Raw genomic sequence first — 24,658 nt, forward strand, 5'->3', positions numbered from 1 at the left:
ATAAACTAACATAGTCATGATTTTCTTTGACTCAACAATTATCAATATTAACCCCAAGGAAAAATTAAAAAGATAGGAAAATGTTAAATATGTGAAAATGTTTATTATAGTGTTAGTTTCATAAAAAAGAATTGAAAGTCATATGGTATGGTTAAATTATGAAAGGTCTACTCAATGAAATATTCTGCTTTCATTGAAAATTATAAGTATGAAGACAATGTAGATACATGAAGTAATATATATGCTAGGTATGTTATATGATTACAAGTATGAAACATGTATATACATCATGAGAAAGGAATATATAAAGAATGGTGATAGTGGTTGCTCTATGATGTTGAATAATTATTAGCCACTTTTCCCCCCTTTCCAATATTCATGTAATATTGTTATAGATTTTTAAAGTAATTATAACTTGAAAGAATCGTAAATATAATTCATTGACATGGCCTCTACAATTGACAAACACTAAGGAATATCCTTTCATTCAGTAAAGACACATGGGAAAATAAGGAAGACAGTAATCTTAAGGGCATAGGCAGCTTTCATGGAAAAACAGTAACAAACCAGGACTTATGAAGGTGGGAACATAAGTACAGAACTGAGAGTTTATATACAGGGACACTGGATGTGGGCAGGTGTCCCCACATGGGATCCTGCCTAGGTGAGACTTACATCATGGAACAGCAGAGAAAATACATGCTCTTTGCTGGTCAATCACTCTCAAGAGGAAGGGAAGAAGAATTGAGCCAATTGTTCTCAGTTCTTAGAAGAATTTAGAATTCTTCTAAAATTCACCCATCAGATAAGTCTCTTTACTTGCCCTGCAGTGGAGTGAGTAAAGGAGTGGAAAGAGGCCAAGAGTGTTACACCAATTGAGCTCTTTCAACCTGGAAGGAAATTCTGGGAGTGGAGAACATATTTGAAAATAAGAAAAACTGAAAATAAATGAACTAAGCCTTCAACTCCAGAGGCTACAAAAAAATTCATAGAAAGTAGAGTAAAAGAACAAAAAGTCAGAAATTAAAATGACAGCAAACAGAAAAATAAAAGAGATCATCAATAAAACCAAATGCAGGTTGTTTGAAAAGACCAATAAAATAGACACATCTTTCACAAAGTAATCAAAAAAATAAGAAAATAGCATTAAGTGAACAATATTAGAAAATTTAAAAGGCGACTTAACTACAGAAGTTGTAAATATTTTAAAAATTGGGAACATTTTATTAATTTTTCCAGTATGTTTGAAAACAGATATAATACGCAATTTTCTAGAAAAATAAAAGTCACCAATACTCATTCAAGAAGAAACAGAAAAACTGAATAGAACAATAACTGTTAAGAAAAATTTTATTGGCATAAAAAACTTTTACTCCCCTAAGAGGTACTAGGCTGTTTTAACATGTACTCAGGATTTGTCTTAATCAGGTATGCAAAGACACAAAGACACAGAAATTATTGTCATGAAGGAAGAAGTGTTTATACTTACAGATCCCTAGAAACAGGAGGCACAGCATGCCATGCAGAGGAGCCACAGAGGGAAGCACCAGAGACAACAAGAGGCAGAAGGGGCAAGGGGGAAAGCATGGGCCAGATCCTTTATCATGATTTTTGGCAGGAAGGAATGGATGAGGCATGGTAGGCAAACTGAGTACATTGAGGATTGGATAGTTTGAATAATTTTGGCAGGTTCTGTGCTATAAGTAGTCCCTAGTTATCTAGTACCTGTCCTAGGGTGATTTACAACAGGGGGATAATGTCTCAGACTGCAGGAGCCTGATAAAAAGAGGGGACTATGGACTCAGGGTTGGTTGGTTTGCATATCAAAGACATGCTTAAAGGCAAATTGTTTGTTATCTCTAGTAATTAGCTAATCCTGGAAGGGGCAGTCTCTTCCCAGGTCCAGAAAGCCCCAAGACTTCAAAGCATCATAAAATAAAGAAAATAAAAAACATGATTAATACACAGGCCTAGGTGAGTTTACCAATCCTTGAAGAAAGAAAAAGCGTATCTTTACAAACTGTTCTAGAAAACAGGAAAGAGGAAAAGCTACGAAACTCATTTTATGAGGTTGAATAATTGACATCCTTGACATCCAAAGCAGAGTAGAAGAAAATAAAATTTTAGGTAATCTCACTTATGAACACAAATGCAAAATATTAAATAAAACATTAGAAAATTGAATCTAGCATTATATAAAAAAAGATCAAATAGGATTTATAATAATACAAAAATAACTTTAGAAAACTATTAATTTAATTCACCGTATTAACATATTAAAGAAGAAATATATGATTATCTCAAAAGACACATTTAAAAGCAGTTGATAAAATATAATCCTCATTCAGGATTTTAAAAAACTTAGCAAGATACTAATAGAAGAGAATTTCCCTAACCTGATTATTTGGTATCTACTAAAAACATACACACAAACAGCATGCTGAGTGGTGAAACTTTAGAAACATTCCTTTTAAAGTCAGGACCAAGACAATACTAAATACTGTCACTCTTATTATTCAACATTGCACTGGAGAGCCTTGACAATCCACTGGGATGAAGAAACAAAAAAGAATACGAGGTTTTTTTTTTTTTTTAATAACGATAGCTTACATTTTTTTTTTTTTTTTTTTTTGGTGAGGGAGATCAGCCCTGAGCTAACGTCTGTGCTAATCCTCCTCTTTTTGCTGAGGAAGACCCGCTCTGAGCTAATATCTATTGCCAATCCCCCTCCTTTTTTTCCTTCCCCAAAGCCCCAGTAGATAGCTGTATGTCATAGTTCCACATCCTTCTAGTTGCTGTATGTGGGATGCGGCCTCAGCATGGCCGGAGAAGCAGTGCGTCGATGCGCGCCCGGGATCCGAACCCGGGCCGCCAGTAGCGGAGCGCGTGCACTTAACCGCTAAGCCACAGGGCCGGCCCAGAATAAGAGGTTTTAAAGAGCCAAAATATATCTCTTAAAGTTCTTAGTTACGAGCAATAGATGCTGACTCTGGCTGATTAAGCAGAAAAAGAGTTTATTACAAGAATATTTGGCAGCTCACAGAATCATTGGGAGAGTTGAAAAACCAGGCTTAAGGCTGAGTTTCCAGAAGTGCCCTTAACATGCTGCAGAAATGGTCTGACAAGGAATCCTCTGCTGCCACCACTGAGCCCTAGACATTACCGTTAGCCCATTGTCACTTCTGCTCCTGCAACTTGACTGCAACTGCTATCCCTAACACTGATGCCAGCTCTGCTCCATCACTGCTGTTACTGTCACTGCTGTCACCACTGCAGTATCAGTAAATGCCTGTTCTTCAGCGGCAAGAAAGGCTGGGAAAGAAGTTTGGAACATTTTAAGCCCCCACAGAGGGAACAGTCTTTGTCTTACAACCAGACTCACAAAGTGGGAAATTCCTCAAACATAGAAAGGAGTTCAGATGCTGGGTGGCCAAAACAAATGACAAATGCCCATGCAGAAAGAAAAAGTAAAAATTATTGTTGTTTGCAGATGCTATAATAAGCTACATGGAAAATCTAAGGTAATTTATAGGCAAACTTGTACAATTAATGAGGAAGTTTAATATCCTTGACACAATACTAACATAAAAATCAATGGCATTTCTATAAATCAGTAATAAACAATTAAAAACCCAATAAAAAAAAGGATACTCTTCACTATAGTAATCATACTATAAGGTACCTGGGAATAAATCAAACAAAAGATGTATACATTTTTTTTTCTTGTGAGGAAGATTAGCCCTAGGCTAACATCTGTGCCCAGCTTCCTCTACTTTACGTGGGACACGGCCACAGCATGGCTTGACAAGTGGTGCCTCTGTCCACTCCCAGGATCTGAACATGCGAACCCTGTGGCACCAAAGCAGAGCACGCGAACTTAACAGTTATGCCATGGGGCCAGCCGCAAGATGTATACATTTTTTAAGGATAAAACTATAACTTATTATGAAGACTTTTTAAAAATGGAGATACATACTATGTTCTTCTTAGGGAAGACTCAATTTCAGGACATGTCAATTTCCCCAATTTTGATGTATAAATTTAACATAATTCCAATAAAAAAATCCCCCCTGGATTTTTTATGCAATTTGAGAAACTGATTAAAATGCAAATAGAAGGTAAATATCTAAAAACATGCCAAACAATTCTGAAAAAAATGACAAGGAGGTAGGACTTGTTCTTTAAAATATCAAGTCATAATAAAGGGTTAACAATTAAAATAGTTTGGTACTGGTTCAGAAGTGTTCAGAGATCAGCTGAGTGGAACAGAAAGCCCAGAAATAGACTCATGGAGATCTTGATCTATAACAGAGGTGATATTTAAATCGGGGTGAAAGGATGGATGAGTTAACAAATAATGTTGGAAAAATTTACTTTCCATATAGAAAAATTAAGATCCCTACTTCTCAAAAAACACAAAAGCAAATTTCAGATAGATTAAAGCTTAAAGTGTAAAAAACCAAAACTTGAAAATATAGAGAATATCTTTAGGATCTTGGGTCACAGAAGGTTTCTTAAACCAGACACAAAAAGTACAAATCATAAAGGCAAAGAACTGATATTTGACTACATTAAATTTTTTTTGTATGACAAAAGACATATAATCAAAGTGTAATGAAAAGCACAAACAACTCAATAGAAAGATGGCCACAGTACGTGAATAGAGACTGAAGGGACCAGGAAACCCAAATGATTTATCAACATGTGAAAATATGTTCAACCTTAAAGGTAATTAGGAAAAAAACAAGTAAAACAACAATGAGACATCATGTATCAGCAATTAAGCGTTGGCATGCAAGTTGGGGAAAGGTAAAACTCTTAAACTACACACGTAAATATAAAGAGGTATAATCACTTAGGAGAACAATTTGGAAGTCTAATATTTAAATAACTTCTAGGTTTATAGAAGCTCTTGTATATGTACTCAAAGAGATATGTGCAAAGATGCTCACTGTCACTTCGTTAGTAACACCAAAAAAAAAAAAAAAAAGAGAGAGAAACAAATGTCCATTTATAGGAAAATGAATGAGTAGAATTTTAAGTAAAACGTGGCAATCCATAGATTGAATACTGAATGGTGGTTAAAAGAACTAACTACATCTAAACAGATCAACATGAATAGATGTCAAAAATATAGTATTGAGAGAAAAAAAGCAAGATGCATAATGATTCACACGTTATAAAACCATTTTTGTAAATTGAAAACACAGAATATTGTACATTTTTATATTTATATATAAAGTGTTTACTTATAGATATTTATACAAAAGTATAAAATAATTGCCAGGAAAGATACACACTTTGGTAGCCAGCCCCTAAGATGGCCCCCAATGAATCCTGCCTCCTAGTCTTTATGCCCTCGTATAACCTCCTCCCCTTGAGTTGGGCCTGGGCTTAGTGACTTGCTTGTAATGAATAGAAGTGATGGGATGTCACTGTGACTTCTCTTTTATTGGCTCTGGCTCTTCTAGCTCCGATGAAGCAAACTGCATGCTGTGAGCAGCTTTATGGAGAGGCCCATGTGGCAAGGAACTGAGCGCAGCCTCTAGCCAAGAGCTGGGAAGGAACTGAAGCCCTCAGTCCGACAATCCTCAAGGAACTGAATCGTGCCAACAATCACTGAGTGAACTTGGAAGTGGATTCTGCCCCAGTTGGATCTGGAGAAGACTGCAGCCCCAGCCAACACCTTGATTGCAGCCTTGGGAGAGATCCTGAGCCAGAGGATCCAGCTAAACTGCACGGATTCCTGATCTACAGAAACTGTGAGATAATAAATGTTTTAAGCCACTAAGTTTTAGGGTAATTTGTTATGCAGCAATAGATACTAATACTCATACCAAATTATGAGAGTTTAGTCTGGATTGGGGAGGGAGTAGGAAGGAATGGGATTAAAGGAAAGGTGAAGGGGAATTTGAAAATTGCTTTTATAGGGCCGGCCCTGTGGCTTAGCGGTTAAGTGTGCGTGCTCCGCTACTGGTGGCCCGGGTTCGGATCCCGGGCGTGCACGGACGCACCGCTTCTCTGGCCATGCTGAAGCTGCGTCCCACATACAGCAACTAGAAGGATGTGCAACTATGACATACAACTATCTACTGGGGCTTTGGGGAAAACAAAAAAAAAAGGAGGAGGATTGGCAATAGATGTTAGCTCAGAGCTGGTCTTCCTCAGCAAAGAGGAGGATTAGCATGGATGTTAGCTCAGGGCTGATCTTCCTCACACACACACACAAAATTGCTTTTATAAAAATGATTTTAAACAAACATGACAAAATGTTAATAACTATTAAAATCTGGGTTGTGGGTACATGGGTGTTTTGTACTTTATTATATAGGCTTTTCTGTATTTTATTTATTTCTCAAAAAAGAATAAATTCCCAATCCCAGACTATGAGAAAAACCTAGGGCTGGGTTGCTATCTTTTAGAATTCTGGATATGAGAAATATACCTTTTCAAGCTCAGTTCCACTAAGTTGTTGGAGCCTTCCTTGGTATATTCTTTATTATTTCATTTATTCTCTATAGAGCTAGTTGCAGGAGATAATAGAAAAGAGAGAGAGCTCATTTAAATTCTAAATTCAAAATCACCAGATTTCAGGAAGGATGACTCTATACACTGAAGGAATTAAAAATGGAAGGGGAATTGACTTATTTTTGAAAATTATTTCATGCTAAGTTGAAAATATAAATTACCCAAGCACATGCCAAAGAGGTGTAATGAGACAAGTGTAAAAATTGTCCTATAATTTAGACAAAACTCCTGTCCCCCATGAGAAAGCAGCATTGGCCTACTTACATTTTTGGTCCTTTCTTCTTTTGACTTTAAGATAAACCAACTTAAAAAATGTTTATTTCAAAAGGATCTATTTGAAAATTGGTATATGATAAAGTAGCAACTTAAATTATTGGATATATCATTTTTATTTTATTTTGTCACCTACTCACTGCTCCTCACGCTTTCTGGTGATTTACTATAACTAATCATATATATTTAAATCATCTGGGTCTATCAAAAAAAGATATTGCTTGTGATAATTTAATAATTATGCAACTTCAAGTGTTAGGCTTTACTTTTAAGGCTCATTTCCACTTTCATTCCTTTTCTTTGGATTAGCCAGTCATTTTATGAGGGCCATCTTGAGTTCCTCTTATGGAAAATCCAGTATATCAGTGTTTCTTTCATTTCATAATGAATGCTACAATTAAGATTTAATTAGAAGCACACTGGGAAGGGAACTGAAAGCTACTCTGAACCTGTAAATGAAATGTTACACTTTTAAATTGCTCACATGTTGCAACCCACCCTCTCTAAAAAGGTGCCACATGTAAACTTAATTTGAGATGGAGCTTTTTAAAATAGCATGATTGCTTGTTACACTGAACCTCTTCCTTGTCATGTGCTCACCAAAAAATCTCCTTTTATCTAAAGAAGAAAGACTCACAGATGCTTTAAGGAAGAAAAGGTGAATTTTCACTACATTTGCTTTATAAAGAACATCCTGTACAAGTATTTATGGATGAGGAGAAGACCTTACACTCATTAATGTCTGTCCTACCTACTTCTCCTCCCCTGTTTTCATAGCCTTACAAAGAAGCACATTTAGAAAGTGATTTATCCATCCCATATGAATCAATTTTGAATAAATATGTAGCTTTATATTTAAAACAATGCTTTATTTATTTTTTGTGAGGAAGATCAGCCGGGAGCTAACATCCATGCTAATCCTCCTCTTTTTGCTGAGGAAGACCAGCTCTGAGCTAACATCTATTGCCAATCCTCCTCCTTTTTTTTGTTTTCCCCAAAGCCCCAGTAGATAGTTGTATGTCATAGTTGCACATCCTTCTAGTTGCTGTATGTGGGACGCGGCTTCAGCAGGGCCGGAGAAGCGGTGCGTTGCTGCATGCCCAGGATCCGAACCTGGGCCGCCAGTAGCGGAGCGCGTGCACTTAACCGCTAAGCCACGGCGCTGGCCCCTAAAAAACAATGCTATAAAAAACTAATACTTCCTATTAGAATTTGTGTCCTCATTATTGCTTCTAATCCCATTAACTTTTTTTCAAACTTAGATATATCATTTCCAAGACTGAAGTAGATGGTACATTTAAAGATGATGATGTAATTGTGGGCTTTCTCATTTGAATTAGGATTAATTACTTTTCTGAAAGGTAGAATGGAATAGCAATTTAGCGTAGAGGTTTGAGCCTTGGTGAGCTGAGAGAGAAGAGTTCAAGGCTGCTGAAAATGACCTACTGACAGGTCTTGGCTATAGGAAGAGGAGTGGCTTTTCTCCAAAGTGGATTTCAGGCAATTATGTGTACAAGTGCCTAGGGCTTGAAAGGTTTCTGACAGCTTGGACTACATGTAGAGAATTAGTATCTTAGAAACCTTTCCTATCCATCTTGTTCTTTACATCTAGGTCCAGAGGGCCTAATCATGGATGAAGCAGAGAAATAAGCAAGTGCTTATGATCATTATGGAGAGAGGACTTGAACGAAATCCAAAACATCCAAGGTCTTGACATTCACAGGATGATCCAGAATTCATGTTCTAAAGGCAGAGCATTTCTGTAAACGACTTACCACCTGTAGGTCTCTGTCATTAAGGCAATATACTATCCTAATCAATATATATTCTAATAATGGGGTACATGATATTTTAATATATTTTAAGAGGAAAGTGGAAGGATTTTCCAGAGTTCATTATTTTAGAGAGATGGCTAATTATCATGGAATAACAGGCTTGCTTCCCTAACTTGATATAATTCTATTCTAAAACAGAGAAATGTGATGTTTTAGGTAGCTTTGTGTTAGGTAAGTTTATGATTTCCTTCAGAACTTACGAAATATTGGAAATAGTTTATGAATCTTAAATTCTTCCCTAATGGACTCCTAGATGTCTAGGGATCTCAGGCTGGAACCCAGTGGTTTACAGAATGGAAACAACTAAGTCAATGCTTGTCCATTATGGTCTTTTCAGGCATATGATAATTGAGTTGAATCTCTGCAAAGCTGATCTGGATAAATAACATACATTTGAATTTGAAGATGGTTCAAAATCTAGGAATAAATTTGCCATAGTAAATTAAATCTCCTTGTGTAAGAATGGCCCAAATAATGAGCTATATTTTAAAAACCATACTTAAGGTATGAATTGAAGGGAGCCCCAAAAGGCCCAATTGCCTCAAAATTCCTCCCTTTACCCAATCTACCATAATACCACCCACTTCCTTTCCCCCAGCTTGGACTGCAGTAGGCTACTGTTTAAGATCAACTTCCCATTAGAAGGGAAGAGAAGGGTCTTGCAGTGGACACCTATTAAGATTGCCATCCAGCTTCCCTTCTCTGCAAACTTCTCCCTTTCCTCCCCATCTACAAGGTCACAGGATAGCCTCCGAGCAGCCATGGTTATAAATTATGACCCCTTACTATCACCCTGGCTACAGTTTGGGCTGAACAGAGACTCAGCCTTGGAAAATTTGGAATTGGGAGTAAGAGATCTGGTCTTTGTCTAGGGTGAAATCTTTAACGCAGGAGATATAAAAAATGGAGTTTGTGCAGCCATATTTTCTACCATTAAGACTGAGTAGCAAAGAGATACATAGGATGGAACAAAGATAGAGAGTTTCTGGTGCATAGTTTCAGTCCCATCCTGAAACATGGCCTTGGTTTCATCCTTATATTTTCCATTTTTTCCTTAAGTTAACTTGAGTTGGTTTCTGTTTCTTGAAACCAAAAGAGATTCAACGGATAGACTGTCTTGATGGAAGCCTATTGGCAAGTCCTACAGTCACATTATTGCCTCTATCAGATCAGCCAGTAGTTATTCTCAAGTGCACAGAGAATCCAGTCTCTGAAGATCTAGGAATATAATCAAGGTTTCCCAGGAGAGTCAAAATGAGACCTTGGTTCACATATGACAAGTCCAAGACTTATATGTATATATAAATGGGTATATATATTTCTTTGCAGTAAAACCAAGTAATTAGTTCAAATAGTTGTCATGTCTTTAAAATGTTAACAGACTAACAAAAGGGAGTGGATAGGCAACTATCTCCCCCATGGTACTGAGAGCAGAAGAATAGTTTTTTTTTGGTGGGTAATTTCTTTCTCTAATTTTTGGGAGAAAAAATGACACTGTCCATAGTTTTATCATTCAAATACAGAAAGCATAGCTCTCCATTCTTCATAAAAACCTGGGGTGGACGCAGCTGGAAAGAACTGGATAATTAAAATATCAATCAGAACAGGAGAGATTAAATGACTTTACTTGAACGGAGCAATTGGGCAGAATTAGAATTGGAAGGAAAATAAAATAGTTTACAAAAGAAGAAAAGCAAACAATTTAACATTGGCCCAGGTCTTCAAGTAAGCATAGTAGAAGGATGATAACAAGTGGTACTTAATCCAAATGTTGCCATAGGTGAAATGAAGAACATCCACTTCTCTGAGACATGGATGTTCATATACTTTACCCTGTTTGTAACATTTGCTTCCTTCTGCTTCTGTTGTCATGTACATAGTGAATATGACTGACTTACAAAGAATATTTAAAATTTGATATTAAAAAAGGTATACTATATGGAAATAGCATCTTCTTGGTTTCTCTAGCAATCTACATATCCCAGGAAATTAAATGGATAAGAAATAATAAATAATGAAACACATGCTTTATCTATCAAGAGATTCATAAAATCTGTATGTGGTTATTACTAAGCATTGAACAATGAACAAGATTTTTTTAATAGTGCAATCACTTTTCTATTTATAATTAAGGTATCTGTATTAGTCAGGGTTCTCCAAAGAAATAGAACCAATAGGATATAAATATATCATATATATATGTAAAGAGAGATATTTATTATAAGGAATTGCCTCACATGATTACGGAGACTGAGAAGTCCCAAGATCTGCTGTCGGCAAGCTGGAGACCTAGGAGAGCTGATGTGTAGTTACAGTCTGAGTCTGAAGACCTGATAACCAGGAGAGCCAACGGTGTAAGTTCTAGTCTGAAAGCTGGCAGGCTTAAGACCCAAGAAGAGCTGATGTTTCAGTTCAAGTCTGAAGGCGGGAAAAAAATCAATGTTCCAGCTCAAAACAGTCAGGCAGGAGGAGTTCCTTCTTACTCAGCCTTTTTGTTCTATTTAGGTCCTCAATTGATTGGATGAGGCCTACCCACATTAGGGAGGGCAATCTGCTTTACTCAGTGTACTCATTCAAATGTTAGCTTATCCAGAAACACCCTCATGGATACAAGCAGAATAATGTTTGACCAAATGTTAGGCACCCCATGGACCAGTCAAGTTGATATACAAAATTAACCATCGCAAGTCCACCCCTTGTCAACTTGGCACCCATATGCATCTCCTTAAACCAAACAAACTCTAAAAAAAAAGACAATAACAAGGTTATAATTCTACTTAACATGATATAACTGTCCTGCATACAACCAAAAACACACTAACCCCTTCCCCAGAAGAGGAGTGATGTTTACTCTTCTCCTTGATATCCTGTAACTTAAATTCTACGATGTAAAATTAACAATACTTAAATACTATGACATAAAGTTAATATATCTTATATGATAAAGGAATAAGAGAGGGAAGAAAACAGAGGTATTTGAGATATATATATATACACACACACATACACAAACATTCATAACAAAATAAGGAGGAATACTCATGATAATTACAGACCTCATTTCTATAACTAGTCACATGGTCATAGCTGGTATTCATAACCACCTTCTTCCACTACCCATTCTGTATTCCCTTTGCCTTCAGCAAGAACCTCAGCTTGTCAGTGTTCTTTACCTGGTGGGGTGACCCAAATCTTCATTCCTGAAGGGTCTAGGCCATCAGTACTCCTGCCTGGATTGGGTTGTTGTAGTTTTCCCTTGGCCTTAATCACAGGGCATGGTAATACAAAGGGATTTCCTGTATTCCAGACATACTCTTCCCTTTCTCCACTGTGAAGCAGTAGTCCAATTTCCCCTGGATAAGTCAGGATCAATCACCCCAGCCAGCACAGTAACTCCCTTCTTTGCCTGTTGATTCAGATGCATGAGGAGCCCGAAGTGGCTGGGGCAGCAGTCTTAACTTCTAGTTCAATAGAAACCTTGTTGTGTCTCCTGGTGGAAGCATTCCTCCTTTTGCAACTAAGACCTCTAGGCCAGCAGAACATAAGGTTACGGTAACAGGAAGCAAAATTTTGCTATTGGGTCACTAGGGGTAATAGTGAGCAATGCTACTCTTTTTTTGTTTGTTTTTTTTTTTTTGTGAGGAAGATCAGCCCTGAGCTAACATCCATGCTAATCCTCCTCTTTCTGCTGAGGAAGACCGGCTCTGAGCTAACATCTATTGCCAATCCTCCTCCTTTTTTTTTTTTCCCCCAAAGCCCCAGTAGATAGTTGTATGTCATAGCTCCACATCCTTCTAGTTGCTGTATGTGGGACGCGGCCTCAGCATGGCCGGAGAAGCAGTGCATCTGTGCGCGCCCGGGATCCGAACCCGGGCTGCCAGTAGCGGAGCGCACGCACTTAACCACTAAGCCACAGGGCTGGCCCAGCAATGCCACTCTTATTTCCACTCCTTGGTTCCTGGACCTGTGAATTCTGGCTATGGAAGAAACAGTACCATGTATTAGGTATCCAATTAACAACCACATTTTCCTATTATATTAGGAAATGGATTTAGTAATCAGAATTTGGTCACTGATAATATACAAATACTGAAGCACACATATTCATGTATATTTCTATTCATTTCTTTATTCAGCAAATATTTATTTAAATATATATAGATACAAACTCGAAGTTCTAATAAGATTCGTCTATTAGCAATATATATTTACAAACAGATAGGTAAATGTAAATAAACTTCATTATTTTTAAAATATCTCCTAATGCAGAGGCTATAAAATACTCTATTTGGGGGTGGGAGATTTGGAAATGAGATTGACCACCAGAGTGAATACATGAGACCCTTTGCAAAGTCTCATGAATGAACGACATGATTTTCATGTTCCATGGGCATTAGGAGTTAACTTTCTGCATTTTTTGCATGTTAAAGAATTAGGAAAATAAAAGCATAAGTTTCCACTGATATATCAATGGAAAAGGCATTTAAAGCACATGTGCATTTGCGTTACATAAATTCAATGTAACAAATGTACTGAGTACCTACTAAGGCCAGGTACTTCTGAGTATACAAATATAAACAGGACACAGTTCACATTCTCCATGAGGTTATCATCTCACTGGGGGGAACATAAGAGACACATTCTAATTACTTTATTAAAGAGTGAGGTAACCAAAGGAAACTGTCATTTAAGATAGCAAGTTGAATACATGATTGGATATGCTCCTTCCTGAAATCCCACCAAAATGACAGTAAAAGGATTTTTTAAAAAGACACACAAAGACATAGAGAATTGGAGGGGAAAAACCAAAATAAGAACACTGGAAGCTGGAAAGCAGATGGACTAATGACAATTGACTTAGCAGAACCATGAAAGCTGAATCCTAATCCTATCGTGAAAAAAAGCAAGTGAATTACATTATAGAATTCTCAAATAATCCAGGGAATGGGAGACCGCAGATACCTCTGAAAATGTAGGTGAAGGAGGAGCTAAAAACAGGATGATTGTTTGAAAGTCTGTTTATAATACCCTTCCTACAACTCTGCCCCACCCTGATTCCAGCAGAATACCCCCGAAGTTCTGATCTCTGGAGAGAGTGAAGCAGAGGGAGTCTGGACCACGGGGCACAAGCATACTTGAGGGCAGAGGCATTTTACTGAAAATAGAGGGATTAAATAAAAGTTTACTAACTGACTGTGGAGACCGCCAGTCTTTTTCCACTGCTAGGATCTCAGAATGCCGGCAGCCAGAGAGCACACGGGCAGAGTCTTCTCTGGAGAGTATGACCTGCCCAAGAGAAAAGATCTATAATATTGATGTTCTCAATGCTTTATTTTGGGTGACCATTATGTGCATTGTGAGATGCTTAGCATCATTCCCGGTCTCTACCCATTAGATACCAGTAGCACCCCTCCCCCAGTTACAACAACCAAAAATGATTCCAGATATTGCCAATGTCCCTGGGGAAGAGGGGTAAATTGCCCCAAGGTAAGAACCACTGGCCTATAGTGATGCCCACAGTCAAATAGCCCTATCCATGAGCTTCCATTCAGCTTTGTAGTACCTCTCTCTTAAGTATAAGCAGACAGCCAAAGTTCACTAGACGTTCAAGGAAAAATGAGGAAAAAAGTAACTTGGAGGAAACAGGCTATGAGGAAGAAGAAAACTTTGAAAAGAAAATGTAGCATCTACAAAACAACAACTCTTGGAAATTAAAAATATGGTAGCAGAAATGAAAAATTTAACAGAAGCACTGGAGAACAAAGTTAATGAAAATCTCCAGGAAGTACGGTAAAAAGACAAAGAGATGGAAAAATAGGAGAGGACACAGAAGATGAAAAAATTGGAGTAACAGTCTAGGAGGACTGTATTAGGAAGCAGCGTAAGTTGTAACAAAGAGACTCCAAAATATAGTGGCTTAAATCACATAGAAGTTTATTTCTTTGTGGCCTAGGTTAGGAAGATAGTTCTGCTTTACCCAGTTGGCTGTCATGCTAAACATGTTACATCCATATCCATCATTGTATCCAGGGCTGCTGTTTCAGTTGTTAACATTTCCTGACTAGCAGAAGAGAAGTTGATAAAAGTCACAACTTAAAGATATGACTCATAAGGTACATGCATCACCTCTGTTCACGTCTAGATGCAAGGGAGGCTAGGGGATGAACTCTTGCCTATGTGGTCATCTGCTCAGCTAAAACTCAGGAGTTCTATTATTAAAAGGAAGGAGAGGGCCGGCCCCGTGGCTTAGTGGTTGGGTGCGCGTGCTCCGCTGCTGGCTGCCTGGGTTCGGATCCCGGGCGCGCACCGACGCACCGCTTCTCCGGCCATGCTGAGGCCGTGTCCCACATACAGCGGCTAGAAGGATGTGCAACTATGACATACGGCTATCTACTGGGGCTTTGGGGGAAAAAATAAATGAATAAATAAAATTATAAATAAATAAATAAAAGGAAGGAGAGAATGGATATTGGAGGAATTTGAGCAATCTCTACTATAAGGTCTAACACCTAAATAAAAGGAGATCCAAAGAGAGAGAACCAGAGAAAATAGTGGGGAGGAAATCAGCAAAGAAATATATTTGGGTGACCAGGTTTTGCTGTGGTAGCAACCAACGCCTAAATCTTAGCAGCTTATAAAAACAAAGGTTTATTTCTTGCTCAAGTTGCAGGTCCACCACAGGTCAGCTGGAGCCTCTATTCCATGCTTTCTCCCAGGCTGACAGAACCTCCATCATCTAGACAAGTGTTAGTTATCGTGATAGGGATGGGGGGAGGAGAAACCTGGTGAATCATACACTGATCTCTAAAACTTCCACCTGTCATTTTTGCTCACATTTGATGGGCCAAATTAAATCAAATGGTTAACGTAACTTCAAGGGTACTGCAAAATGCAATTCTACTATGTGCACAGAAGGAGAAAAACTGGAACTATTTAGTGAAAAATATTAATGCCTACCTAAATATTTAGCTCAGCTAAATATTTGGTTCACTCTCCTTGCAGGCGTAATATACTCTTCCCCCTACCCCCTCCAAAGGAGACAACCCAGAAGTCCCATCTTGTCATAGTATAAAGCTCAAGGTCTAGAATCTTTGGATGATATGTGGTAGTCTCTACAACAGGTTCAACTGTGGCTCCTGGTCCAGAGACCTATGAACTGAAAATCTGAGTTATCTCTCCTCACATACCAAACATGATAGTGGAACAGGATCAGGATAACCTCAGAAACAGGAAGATTGGAGACACACAGCAGATAGTAGCCCACTGCAAAAATATAAATAAAATAGTGGTTTCCAAACTATTTTCTCCCCTAGCGGAACCTTAAAAGAAAAATCTTATGTGGAATTCCAATGTGTAAAGTAGATCAAAGTAAACTGCTCTGCTTGGAGACTGGAATGCTGCCTGATCTCCACTTACCTCAACCTAGCGCTGCTCTTGAGGAAGCTCCATGAAATCTTTAGAGATCATGAAGCAGAGTGGAAATGAGGTCAACAGATAGCCAGGTTTTCTTAGGGCAAAGAGGGTAAAGTTAGTGTTTAGAGAAGATATTGAAGAAAAGGGAGATTATAGATGCTAGATTGTGAGTTCTCAAGGACCCAGTGGAATGATTTGGGAAGGTGGGAAGGCATGGGAAACTGGGTCAGGTGAGGAGATGTATAAAGTGGTATGGTGCTCTCTCCTTTCATCATACTGGCTTAGGCAATGCCCCAACAATTTTTATGCTGCTCTCTGCTTTTACCTGAACAGATGATCATTGCTGAAGAGAATAAATAATTAGGCTGACTGGTTAGACCTTAAAATTGTATCCACAAATCTCAAATAGGCACTCAATATTGCCTGGAAATCTTATTACACTTGCCTAACATGTTCACTTTTTTATTATCCAAGACAATTATTTCACCTTCTTTTCAAGCCTCAAACTTCTTATACTCCACTCCTCTCTAAATGAAATCATTTTTCAAAAAATATTTATTAAGTATTTATTAAGGGCCAAGCACTGTTCTAAGTACTAGAGATAGAGCAGTGAACAAAACTGTTAGTTTTTGCTTAAATTCCAGTGGGAGGAGACTGAAAATAAACAAACAAATACATAGGATTTTGTAGGATATTAAGTGCTATGGAGAAAAATAAAGCAGGTTGGGGGAAAGGGCATGCTGGTGGAAGTGGCAGATCCTTCTTGGACATAGTAAAGACTTCGTCTTTAACTTTGAGTGAGATGTGTAGCCACTGGTGGGCTCAGAGCATCAAGAGTGACATGATCCAACTTAGGTTTTGAAAGGATCACTCTGCCTGTTACAGTGAGAACAGACCATAGGGGAGAAAGAATGTTAGCAGGGAGACTGGTTATTGGCCTTGATCTCTGGGCCTCTTCTGATCATCTTTGACTACCTTCTTGGCTTACGTCCTTACTTTCCCCCCATTCCACATGTCTTAAAGGAAAGAACTGTCAAAGTATAATTTTCAAAAAGTTAAAAACATGACATACAAATATAGAATAAAAATGTGTCAAATGTTTATGAACTCATTAATGTCTCTCAAACTGGATATAGGCACTGAGAAAAAGAAAGAATATTAGAATCAGATTGCTAGGTTAGATATAAAACTTGTAAATGTCCCTCAGGGCAATCAAACCATAATTTGGGGTTATCTTTTCTAGCAGAGAGAAATCTACACATCAACACATAACTTCATAGTGTCTGAGCTCTAATTAAATAGGAAAAAGTCAAACACAGGTTTATTCTCTTAGACTTGAAAATTAAATAATCCTCGCCTGGACCTGTTGAACAATGCCCCAGCATACTGACTCTCTTTTGCTTTACTTCCAAATTTTGGTTAAATTTTCTTAACAAATTTCCATGAAAACAAATTTTTGAAAAGTCTCATAGGTAGTCTTGATTCACGTTTTTAATTCACTAAAGGAATCTAGGGTGGTGCCACAGGTCAATTTCTCTTCCTCTTCTCTGGGTTTCTTGCCTTTTTCCTTTGATCTCTGTCCTTTGCTGTTGCAATAATGCAGGCAGGAGATGCAAAGGACCTGAATTTAGGCAGTGGCATTACTTTGGTTATTAGATTTACATTCAAGACAAGACTTTTCCTTGATCTTATTCTTATATTCTGGGGCTATTGTGTATATCATCCACGAATATAATCTTTAACCATCATCAGTTAATCTTAGTGTCTCAATCTCTGGGTGACATTTACCTTCAAGGACTCAACTACCACATAAACCTCAATGATTCCCAACTCTAAATCTCTAGCTCAGTCCTCTCTACCATCCATCAGATCTGTAATTTAACATGTTCCCTGGGTGTCTCTATCAGACACATCCTGAACTGACAATTTAGTTGAAGTCATTGTTTCCATCCTAGTCCAAATGTACCTGACTTGTCCTGTATTCTCTATTCCTGTCCAGGGCACCATCCTTACCCAGTTATCCAAATTTGTAACCTGGGAGCCACCACTGGTTCACATTCCAGATCTACATAACCAACAATTCTTGTTCCTTTTGTATCATAAATATCTCTTTGATCTAATCCCTCTTGTCTCCCACTCCTACCTCAGCCTCCTTCAGGCCTTTACCATCTTTTACTTTAATTATGCATAAGTCTCAATACTGCAAAAAAATTTTCCACACTGCTGCAAGAGTTCTCTTCCTAAAATGCCTATAGGATTATATCATTGTCCTGCTTAAATCTTTCAATGGTTCCCCATTGCCTACAGAATAAAACTTAAGCTTTTTAGCACAGAAAGTACCAAGTGCACCATCTCCATAATCTCAATCAGTAACTCTAATAACATAAGCTCTAAGTAATAACAGTGCACTTGCCATGCAGATGCAGCTTTAGGACAAGTTCTCTAGTCCTTCCTTCTATCTAGACTGCTGCCGCTCACTCCTCCTACAGAGACATTCTGGAGCTGCCACTGGGTGAATTCCTACTCATTCTGTAAGACTCCACTCAAAAATCACCTCCTCTTTGAAGAGGTTTCTGACTCTTCTCCAAACTTCTAGGCACAGTTGGTTCCATTTTTAATGCTTCTAAAATACCTCTGCATTACCTCCTTTAATATTTAATTTTATTGTACACATTTGATTTTATGTCCTATTCTTTGTGAGCACAGTGGTGTTCTAGTCATCTTTGTTTATTCTAGTGCCTACCACAATAAATTACTGCTTTTTGTTTTGCTTTGCTGTTTGTGTCACATATTCTAAAAGATATGTGAGATAAAAAGCAAATTTAATATAACTCAAACTTGGAGGAAGGAATTTTATTTGGGTTTATTTTAAATCTATGGTTCTTAACCTTTTGGATTACAGACCCCTACAAAAACTATGATGAAAGTTATGACTTTCTTCTCAGAAAAATATACATAAGTACATAATTCTCTGAACAAGTTTTGTAGGATTCATAAATGCCCAGAGCCTACTGATAGCTGACAAATTAAGAAACTCTATCTTTTCATTTTTATTAATTTTTTGAGTAAGAAGTATATTCACATGGAACAAAATTTTAAAAGTACTACAGTTGACAAGGAACAGTCTCTCTCTTAGCCCTGTTGCCACACTACTCAATTCCTTTTCTAGCAAAGTGACCAGTTTTTGTGTATCCTTCTGGAGACAGTCTATGCATATGCATATGAGTATTCAAAATTCTTTTTCTGACATTTTCTTTTTTCATTTAATTTATCTTGGTAATTGTCCCACATCAGTACATAAGATTTCAAATGCATAGAATTATATTGCATTGCTGTACCCTAATTTTTTTTACAATATATTTTTAGATTTTGAAACAATTTCAAGCTCACAGAAAAGTTGCAAGCACAGTATAAATCATTTTTTTCCGGAACCATCTGAAAGTAAGTTGCTGACCTGATGTCTTATTACCCCTGAATGCTTTCCTGTGTATTTTCTACAAATAAAAACATTCTCTTACATAACCACAATACAATTATCAAAATCAGGAAATTAACATTATATGCTACTACCGTCTAACTTTCAGACCCCATTCAAATTTTGCTAGTTGTCTCAATAATGTCCTTTATGCAAGTGCAGTTCCTCAATCTTTCCTTGACTCTTATAGCCATGACACTTTTGAAGATTACAGGCTAGATATTTTGTAGAATGAACCTTAACTTGGTTCGTCTGATACTTTCTCATGATTAGAATCAGGGTACGCATCTTTGGCACAGTTATAACAGAAGTGATGCTGTGTTCTAACCGCATTCTATCAAGCGACATCCAATTTCTATTTGTCCCATTATGATGATGTTCATGTTTATCATTTGATTAACGTGGGGTCTTGTCTTGACATGAGTACAGCCATGTTTGGCCACTCCATTGACCTACAGCCACCAGCACAAAAAGAAATATAAGAGCTGCTTTCTGCATGGTGGGAACTGGCCCTTCTCCAACGGAGAGAGTTGCAAGTTGTAACATTTCAAGGCTCTTGGAGCGTCGTAGCACGGGATGGACTGGCCATCTGTGCTGGGCTAAGACGATAACCAAAGAGAACAATGCACCTATACAACTACTGGGCTGGGACGTTAGCCAAGGGGCTCAGTGCACGTAGGCCACTGATAACCATTTTGTGCATGGGAACACTAGATGCTTGCTCTGCAAACTCTGTAACTGCTTACATAAACTGCTGGAGACTGAGACGCGGTGAGAGTTCCACCTGTGGAAGAGACGCCTTGCCCAGGATGTGTGATCCTTGCCCAGCCGTGTGGATTGGCAGGACTCTCCCGGCAGTGGGGCGTGGATGTTGTGAGTAATTGATCTGATGTGTTCTCTTTTCGGTCAACCTGGTGTTTCTCTTTCCAGTTGATTTGTGTCATTTCCCTTCAGTCGATCTGGTGTTTCCCTTTCCGATCGATCTGATATTTTTCCCTCTTATTATATGACCTATTCGGATCTGCTGCTATCTCAGCCGATGTGGATGTTTTCCCTTTCCAGTCGAGCTGGTGTTTTTTCCCTCTTATTATTTGACCTATTCGGATCTGTTTGCGGACTATCGCCGTTACTATCCTCTATATAATAAAATATACCTTGTGTCCATTTGTTTGGAGTGGAAAGTTTCTTTTACGTCTCCAATCGAATCCCCGAACCTCTCATAACAGGTCTGACAGACTTCGCCACTGTAAATTTACTCATTTTTTCCATTTGTAATTAATAACTATTTTTTTGGGGGTGGAAGACTTTGAAAATATGTAAATATCTTATTCTTCATGAAATATTCAATTTATTCATTTATCTAAATATATCACTATAGGCTCATGGTTTCCTGTTTTATTCAATGGGCTATGAGCCGTTAACTATCATTATTTATTTGGATGCTCAAATTGTCCCAGATTTGGTCAGTGGGAGCCTATACAAGCTGGCTTCTGTATGTTCTTGACATGTCCCCATCATTCTTTGAGCACTTTCTTACTTTCTGGCACGACAAGATGATCCAGGCTAAACTTGTGCTTTTCCTGCCCCAGTGATGGAATTAGCTATTTCTCCAAGGATTCTTGGTTCGTTTTAGTGGAGAATGACATTTTGAAGCCACAATTTGGGCACTGTGTGCTCATTATTACTGGAGTGCCTCTGCTACTAGGCTTCTCGGTGGACGAAGCCAGGGAAAATACACACACACACGCACATGTGTGTGTATGCATGTACATATACATATATATAAATATACACAAACATATATTTACATCTATATTTATTTCTATATATATAAGTATTTCCAGCCACTGATATTGCTAATTCTAATCCAACACTACAAAGTTCATTCTACTTTCCTCTCTTTTCATATTTGTAACTCCCTTTGTTTCTCTCAGTGAGAAACCAGACACCCCTTACCCTTAATATATTTACCTATTTGATCAACCTCTCTGAATGTAAGCAAACTCCCAGTCACTGCTGCCCCCTTCCCTGTAGAAACCCTTCTTATCCCACTCAGGATCCAATACCCTGCATCAGGCTGATGCCCCACCCCCCATGTCCTCCTCTTCTTACCTGTGCTCTGACATCCGTCTCTGGGCCTCTGACACTCCCACCACCAAGCATAGATGCCTACCGTACTCCACTTGATCTAATGGCTTTAGCAAGGAATTGTTCCAGGAAGGGAAGGGAAAAGAAAGGAAGGGGAAAAGGGTCCATAATGTCTTTAACATGCCCTTTTAACCCATTCTTTTACTATTACAAACAATATTACAATTAATCGTGTCTATACAAGGTTAGTATATGTTTAAGATAAAGTTCTACAAGTGGATTTGCTAGGTCAGAGAGTATGTGCATTTGTAACGTTGTTGAAAACTGTGCCACATTACTTTCCATAGAGGTTTAACAATTGACTCACAACGCTGCCTGAAAGAACACTTAAGAACAGTAATTCTAACACATAAAAAGACCTAAAAGTTACAGGACGACCTTTGAGAAAATTAAGACAACTTATTTTCTCTTTTGGAAATACATTTATTGTTACACAAATCAAACTTCCTACTAATTCAGTTTCTTGGCAACAAAAATGAAACAAAACTTAGCCATCACAAGCAAATTTAGGAACACAAGACGATCACCAAACAGACTGGGTGAAAAGTAACTCTCAGCACCCTCAGAGACAAATTAGCATCATCAGCTGAAGAGGAGCAACAGCCAGCCCTGCAATTTACAAGGCAAAGATGAAAGCAGGATGACACACAACAGCCAAGAAATAGTTCTCTACCAAACTTGTTAATCAGATACTTGTCAGAAAGCCGTTTTCCAGGTCATTTGCTTAAATTCTTTTTACAGCCCAGCAGTGGCATCAGGACGCTTGTTACAGGGTCCCCTTACCATTGCCTTGGGCATGTCAGAAACTGGATGGGGGTTCGAAGTAGAGCAGTTTGCCCAGGATTTTCCTGGATCCAGGTTTGTGCTGCACCCCGGGAACCCCTTCAGCCCCAAGCAGACCTGGACATTAGCCACCCCGGGACCAGGCTGACCAGTGAGAGAACTGAGACCTGCGCTGTCCAACAGCACCACCAGCCAGACGCGGCTCTTTACACTTAAATTAAATAAAGCATTCGGTTCTTCGGTTGCAGTAGCCACGTTACAAGTGCTCAGCAGCCCCATGTGACCAGTGGCTACGGTCCTGGACGGCGCAGATACAGAATCTTTCCAGCATCGCGGACAGTCTATTGGACAGCGCCGACCTAGACAGTTCAGAGTTAAAAAAAAAAAAAAAAGAAGCTTGGAAGCCACTATGCTCCACTACCAAAAATAATCAACAGACGTCATTACTCTTTCCAAATAGGACGAGGGGGAAAATTATGATAAGAAACACGAAGTAAAAGCCTGCAAAGGCACCTGCCAGCAGGCTGTCTCAGAGCACTCACTCGTAATTCCCACGGCGGAGGCCGTCCGTCTTTCTGCGGTGGGAAGTAACGCCTCAGACTTCCAGAACGGTGGGAACTCCAAGGGCCAAGACCTCGAGGTTTAATTGTTCTTCGTGGTGGATGCCTGCGTTCACACGGCGGGCGAGCCGCGGCTGGGCGGCACACAGCTGGACGCCACCCCCGGTGTCGCGCGCCCCTCAATCAGGCGCCTGGCGCGGGCTGGGAGCGCGAGGCCGCTCGTGTGTGCGCGCTCCCGTGCGAGTGCGCGCGCCCCCGCACGCGCGCGGGCCCGCGGGCCGCGGGAGGCTCTCGGCAGCCAATGGGGCGGGGCGCAGCGTGCCGGGGGCGGGGCCGTGACGCTCGCGCCTCGTGACCCAGCTCGCGGCCTGTGTCCTAGGAAGCCGGAAGCGGCGGCCGTAGGCGGCACCGGCCGGTGGAGAGGCGGCCGTGAGCCCCCTGGGGGGTGGTGAGCCCCGCGATGGATCCGGCCGAGACAGTCGCGCGGCCGCGGTCGTCGCTGCTGCCGCGGCTGCTGCTGGTGCCGCTGCTGTGGTCGGGGCTGGCTCTGGGCGCGCTCCCCATGGGCAGCAGCCCCCACAGGGTCCTCTACGACCTCCTGTCGGAGCAGCAGTTGCTGGAGGCGGAGGACTTGTCCCTGACCCTGCTGCAGGGCGGAAGGCTGGGGCCACTGTCGCTACCCCCCGACCTGCGGGATCTGGATCCCGAGTGCCGGGAGCTGCTGCGGGACTTCGCCAGCAGTAGCGCAGAGCTGACCGGGTGTATAGTGCGCGGCGCCCGGCCGGTGCGCCTCTGTCAGAACTGCTACCCCCTCTTCCAACAGGTCGCCAACAAGATGGACAACATCAGCCGAGCCGTGGGGGTGAGTAGAGGACGCTCGAGACTTCTCCTCTCGAGGGTTGGCAGAGGAGGAGGATGTAATGATGGTTAATTCTGGGGGCCTCAGTTTACCCATCTGTAAGAAAAAGGGGTTGGACTGGGACTGAGGAGTTGGGGGCATCAGAAAAGAGGGAGGAGGCGTTATGGGGCTTGGGGTTTGGATTTTTGCCTCCGTGGCTGTTGTTGGGCATCCTCGTGGTACATATTTGCAGATAGGTATGACTAGTTTTCTGGGAGTTCCTGCACCCCTGACTCGACCTTTCCTTCCTCTCCTTTACTGCCTTCCCCTGACTCCGCCGCAGTTTCTTCCCATCTCCACCTGGCGTTCCTAGGAAGGACCCTTTCCTGAAAGCCCAAGTGGAGTGGGGAAACTGTAGTGTGGTAGTGGGTAGGAGCTTGAACTTTGTAGCCAGAAATGTTCAGATCCACCACTTTCTAGAAGTTTAACCTTGAGTTAATTATCTTAGAGTCTTAGTTTCCTCCTCTGTAAAATGGGGAAAAACTACTGCCTGATGTGAGTGAATGAAAGAATTAAAAGAGATAACGTGAGAGTTCATCTTAGTGGTTAAGACAGTCTGGAGCCAGTCTGCCAGGAGTCCAGTTCTACTCTACTTATTAGCTGTGTACTCTGGGCAGGTTACTTACCTTCTCTGTGCCTGTTTTCTTATCTGTAAGATGGGGATGAGAGGAACTCTTAGAAAACTGGCACATACTAATAGTTCTCAGTAAATGGGAGCTGAAATTTTAGGCAATGGTAAATCTGT

General features: G+C 39.8%; 2 protein-coding genes across 2 annotated transcripts in view; one reads left to right on the top strand and one right to left on the bottom strand.

Moving 5' to 3' along the window:
* Positions 1-23,082, bottom strand: part of NR2E1 (nuclear receptor subfamily 2 group E member 1) — a gene marked incomplete at its 5' end in the record, with an annotated part of 101,805 nt that extends 78,723 nt beyond the window's left edge. Inside the window, one exon of the mRNA XM_058566516.1 lies at positions 22,998-23,082. Coding sequence (XP_058422499.1) covers positions 22,998-23,082 — 85 coding nt within the window. The remainder of the gene's footprint in view (positions 1-22,997) is intronic.
* Positions 23,083-23,428: 346 nt separating this feature from the next.
* OSTM1 (osteoclastogenesis associated transmembrane protein 1) overlaps positions 23,429-24,658 on the top strand; it is a 33,092-nt gene continuing 31,862 nt past the window's right edge. Inside the window, exon 1 of the mRNA XM_058566515.1 lies at positions 23,429-23,877. Coding sequence (XP_058422498.1) covers positions 23,476-23,877 — 402 coding nt within the window. The 5' untranslated portion in view covers positions 23,429-23,475. The remainder of the gene's footprint in view (positions 23,878-24,658) is intronic.

This window comes from Diceros bicornis, chromosome 23, assembly GCF_020826845.1.
Source record: "Diceros bicornis minor isolate mBicDic1 chromosome 23, mDicBic1.mat.cur, whole genome shotgun sequence".
NCBI classification, from domain to species: Eukaryota; Metazoa; Chordata; class Mammalia; order Perissodactyla; family Rhinocerotidae; genus Diceros; species Diceros bicornis.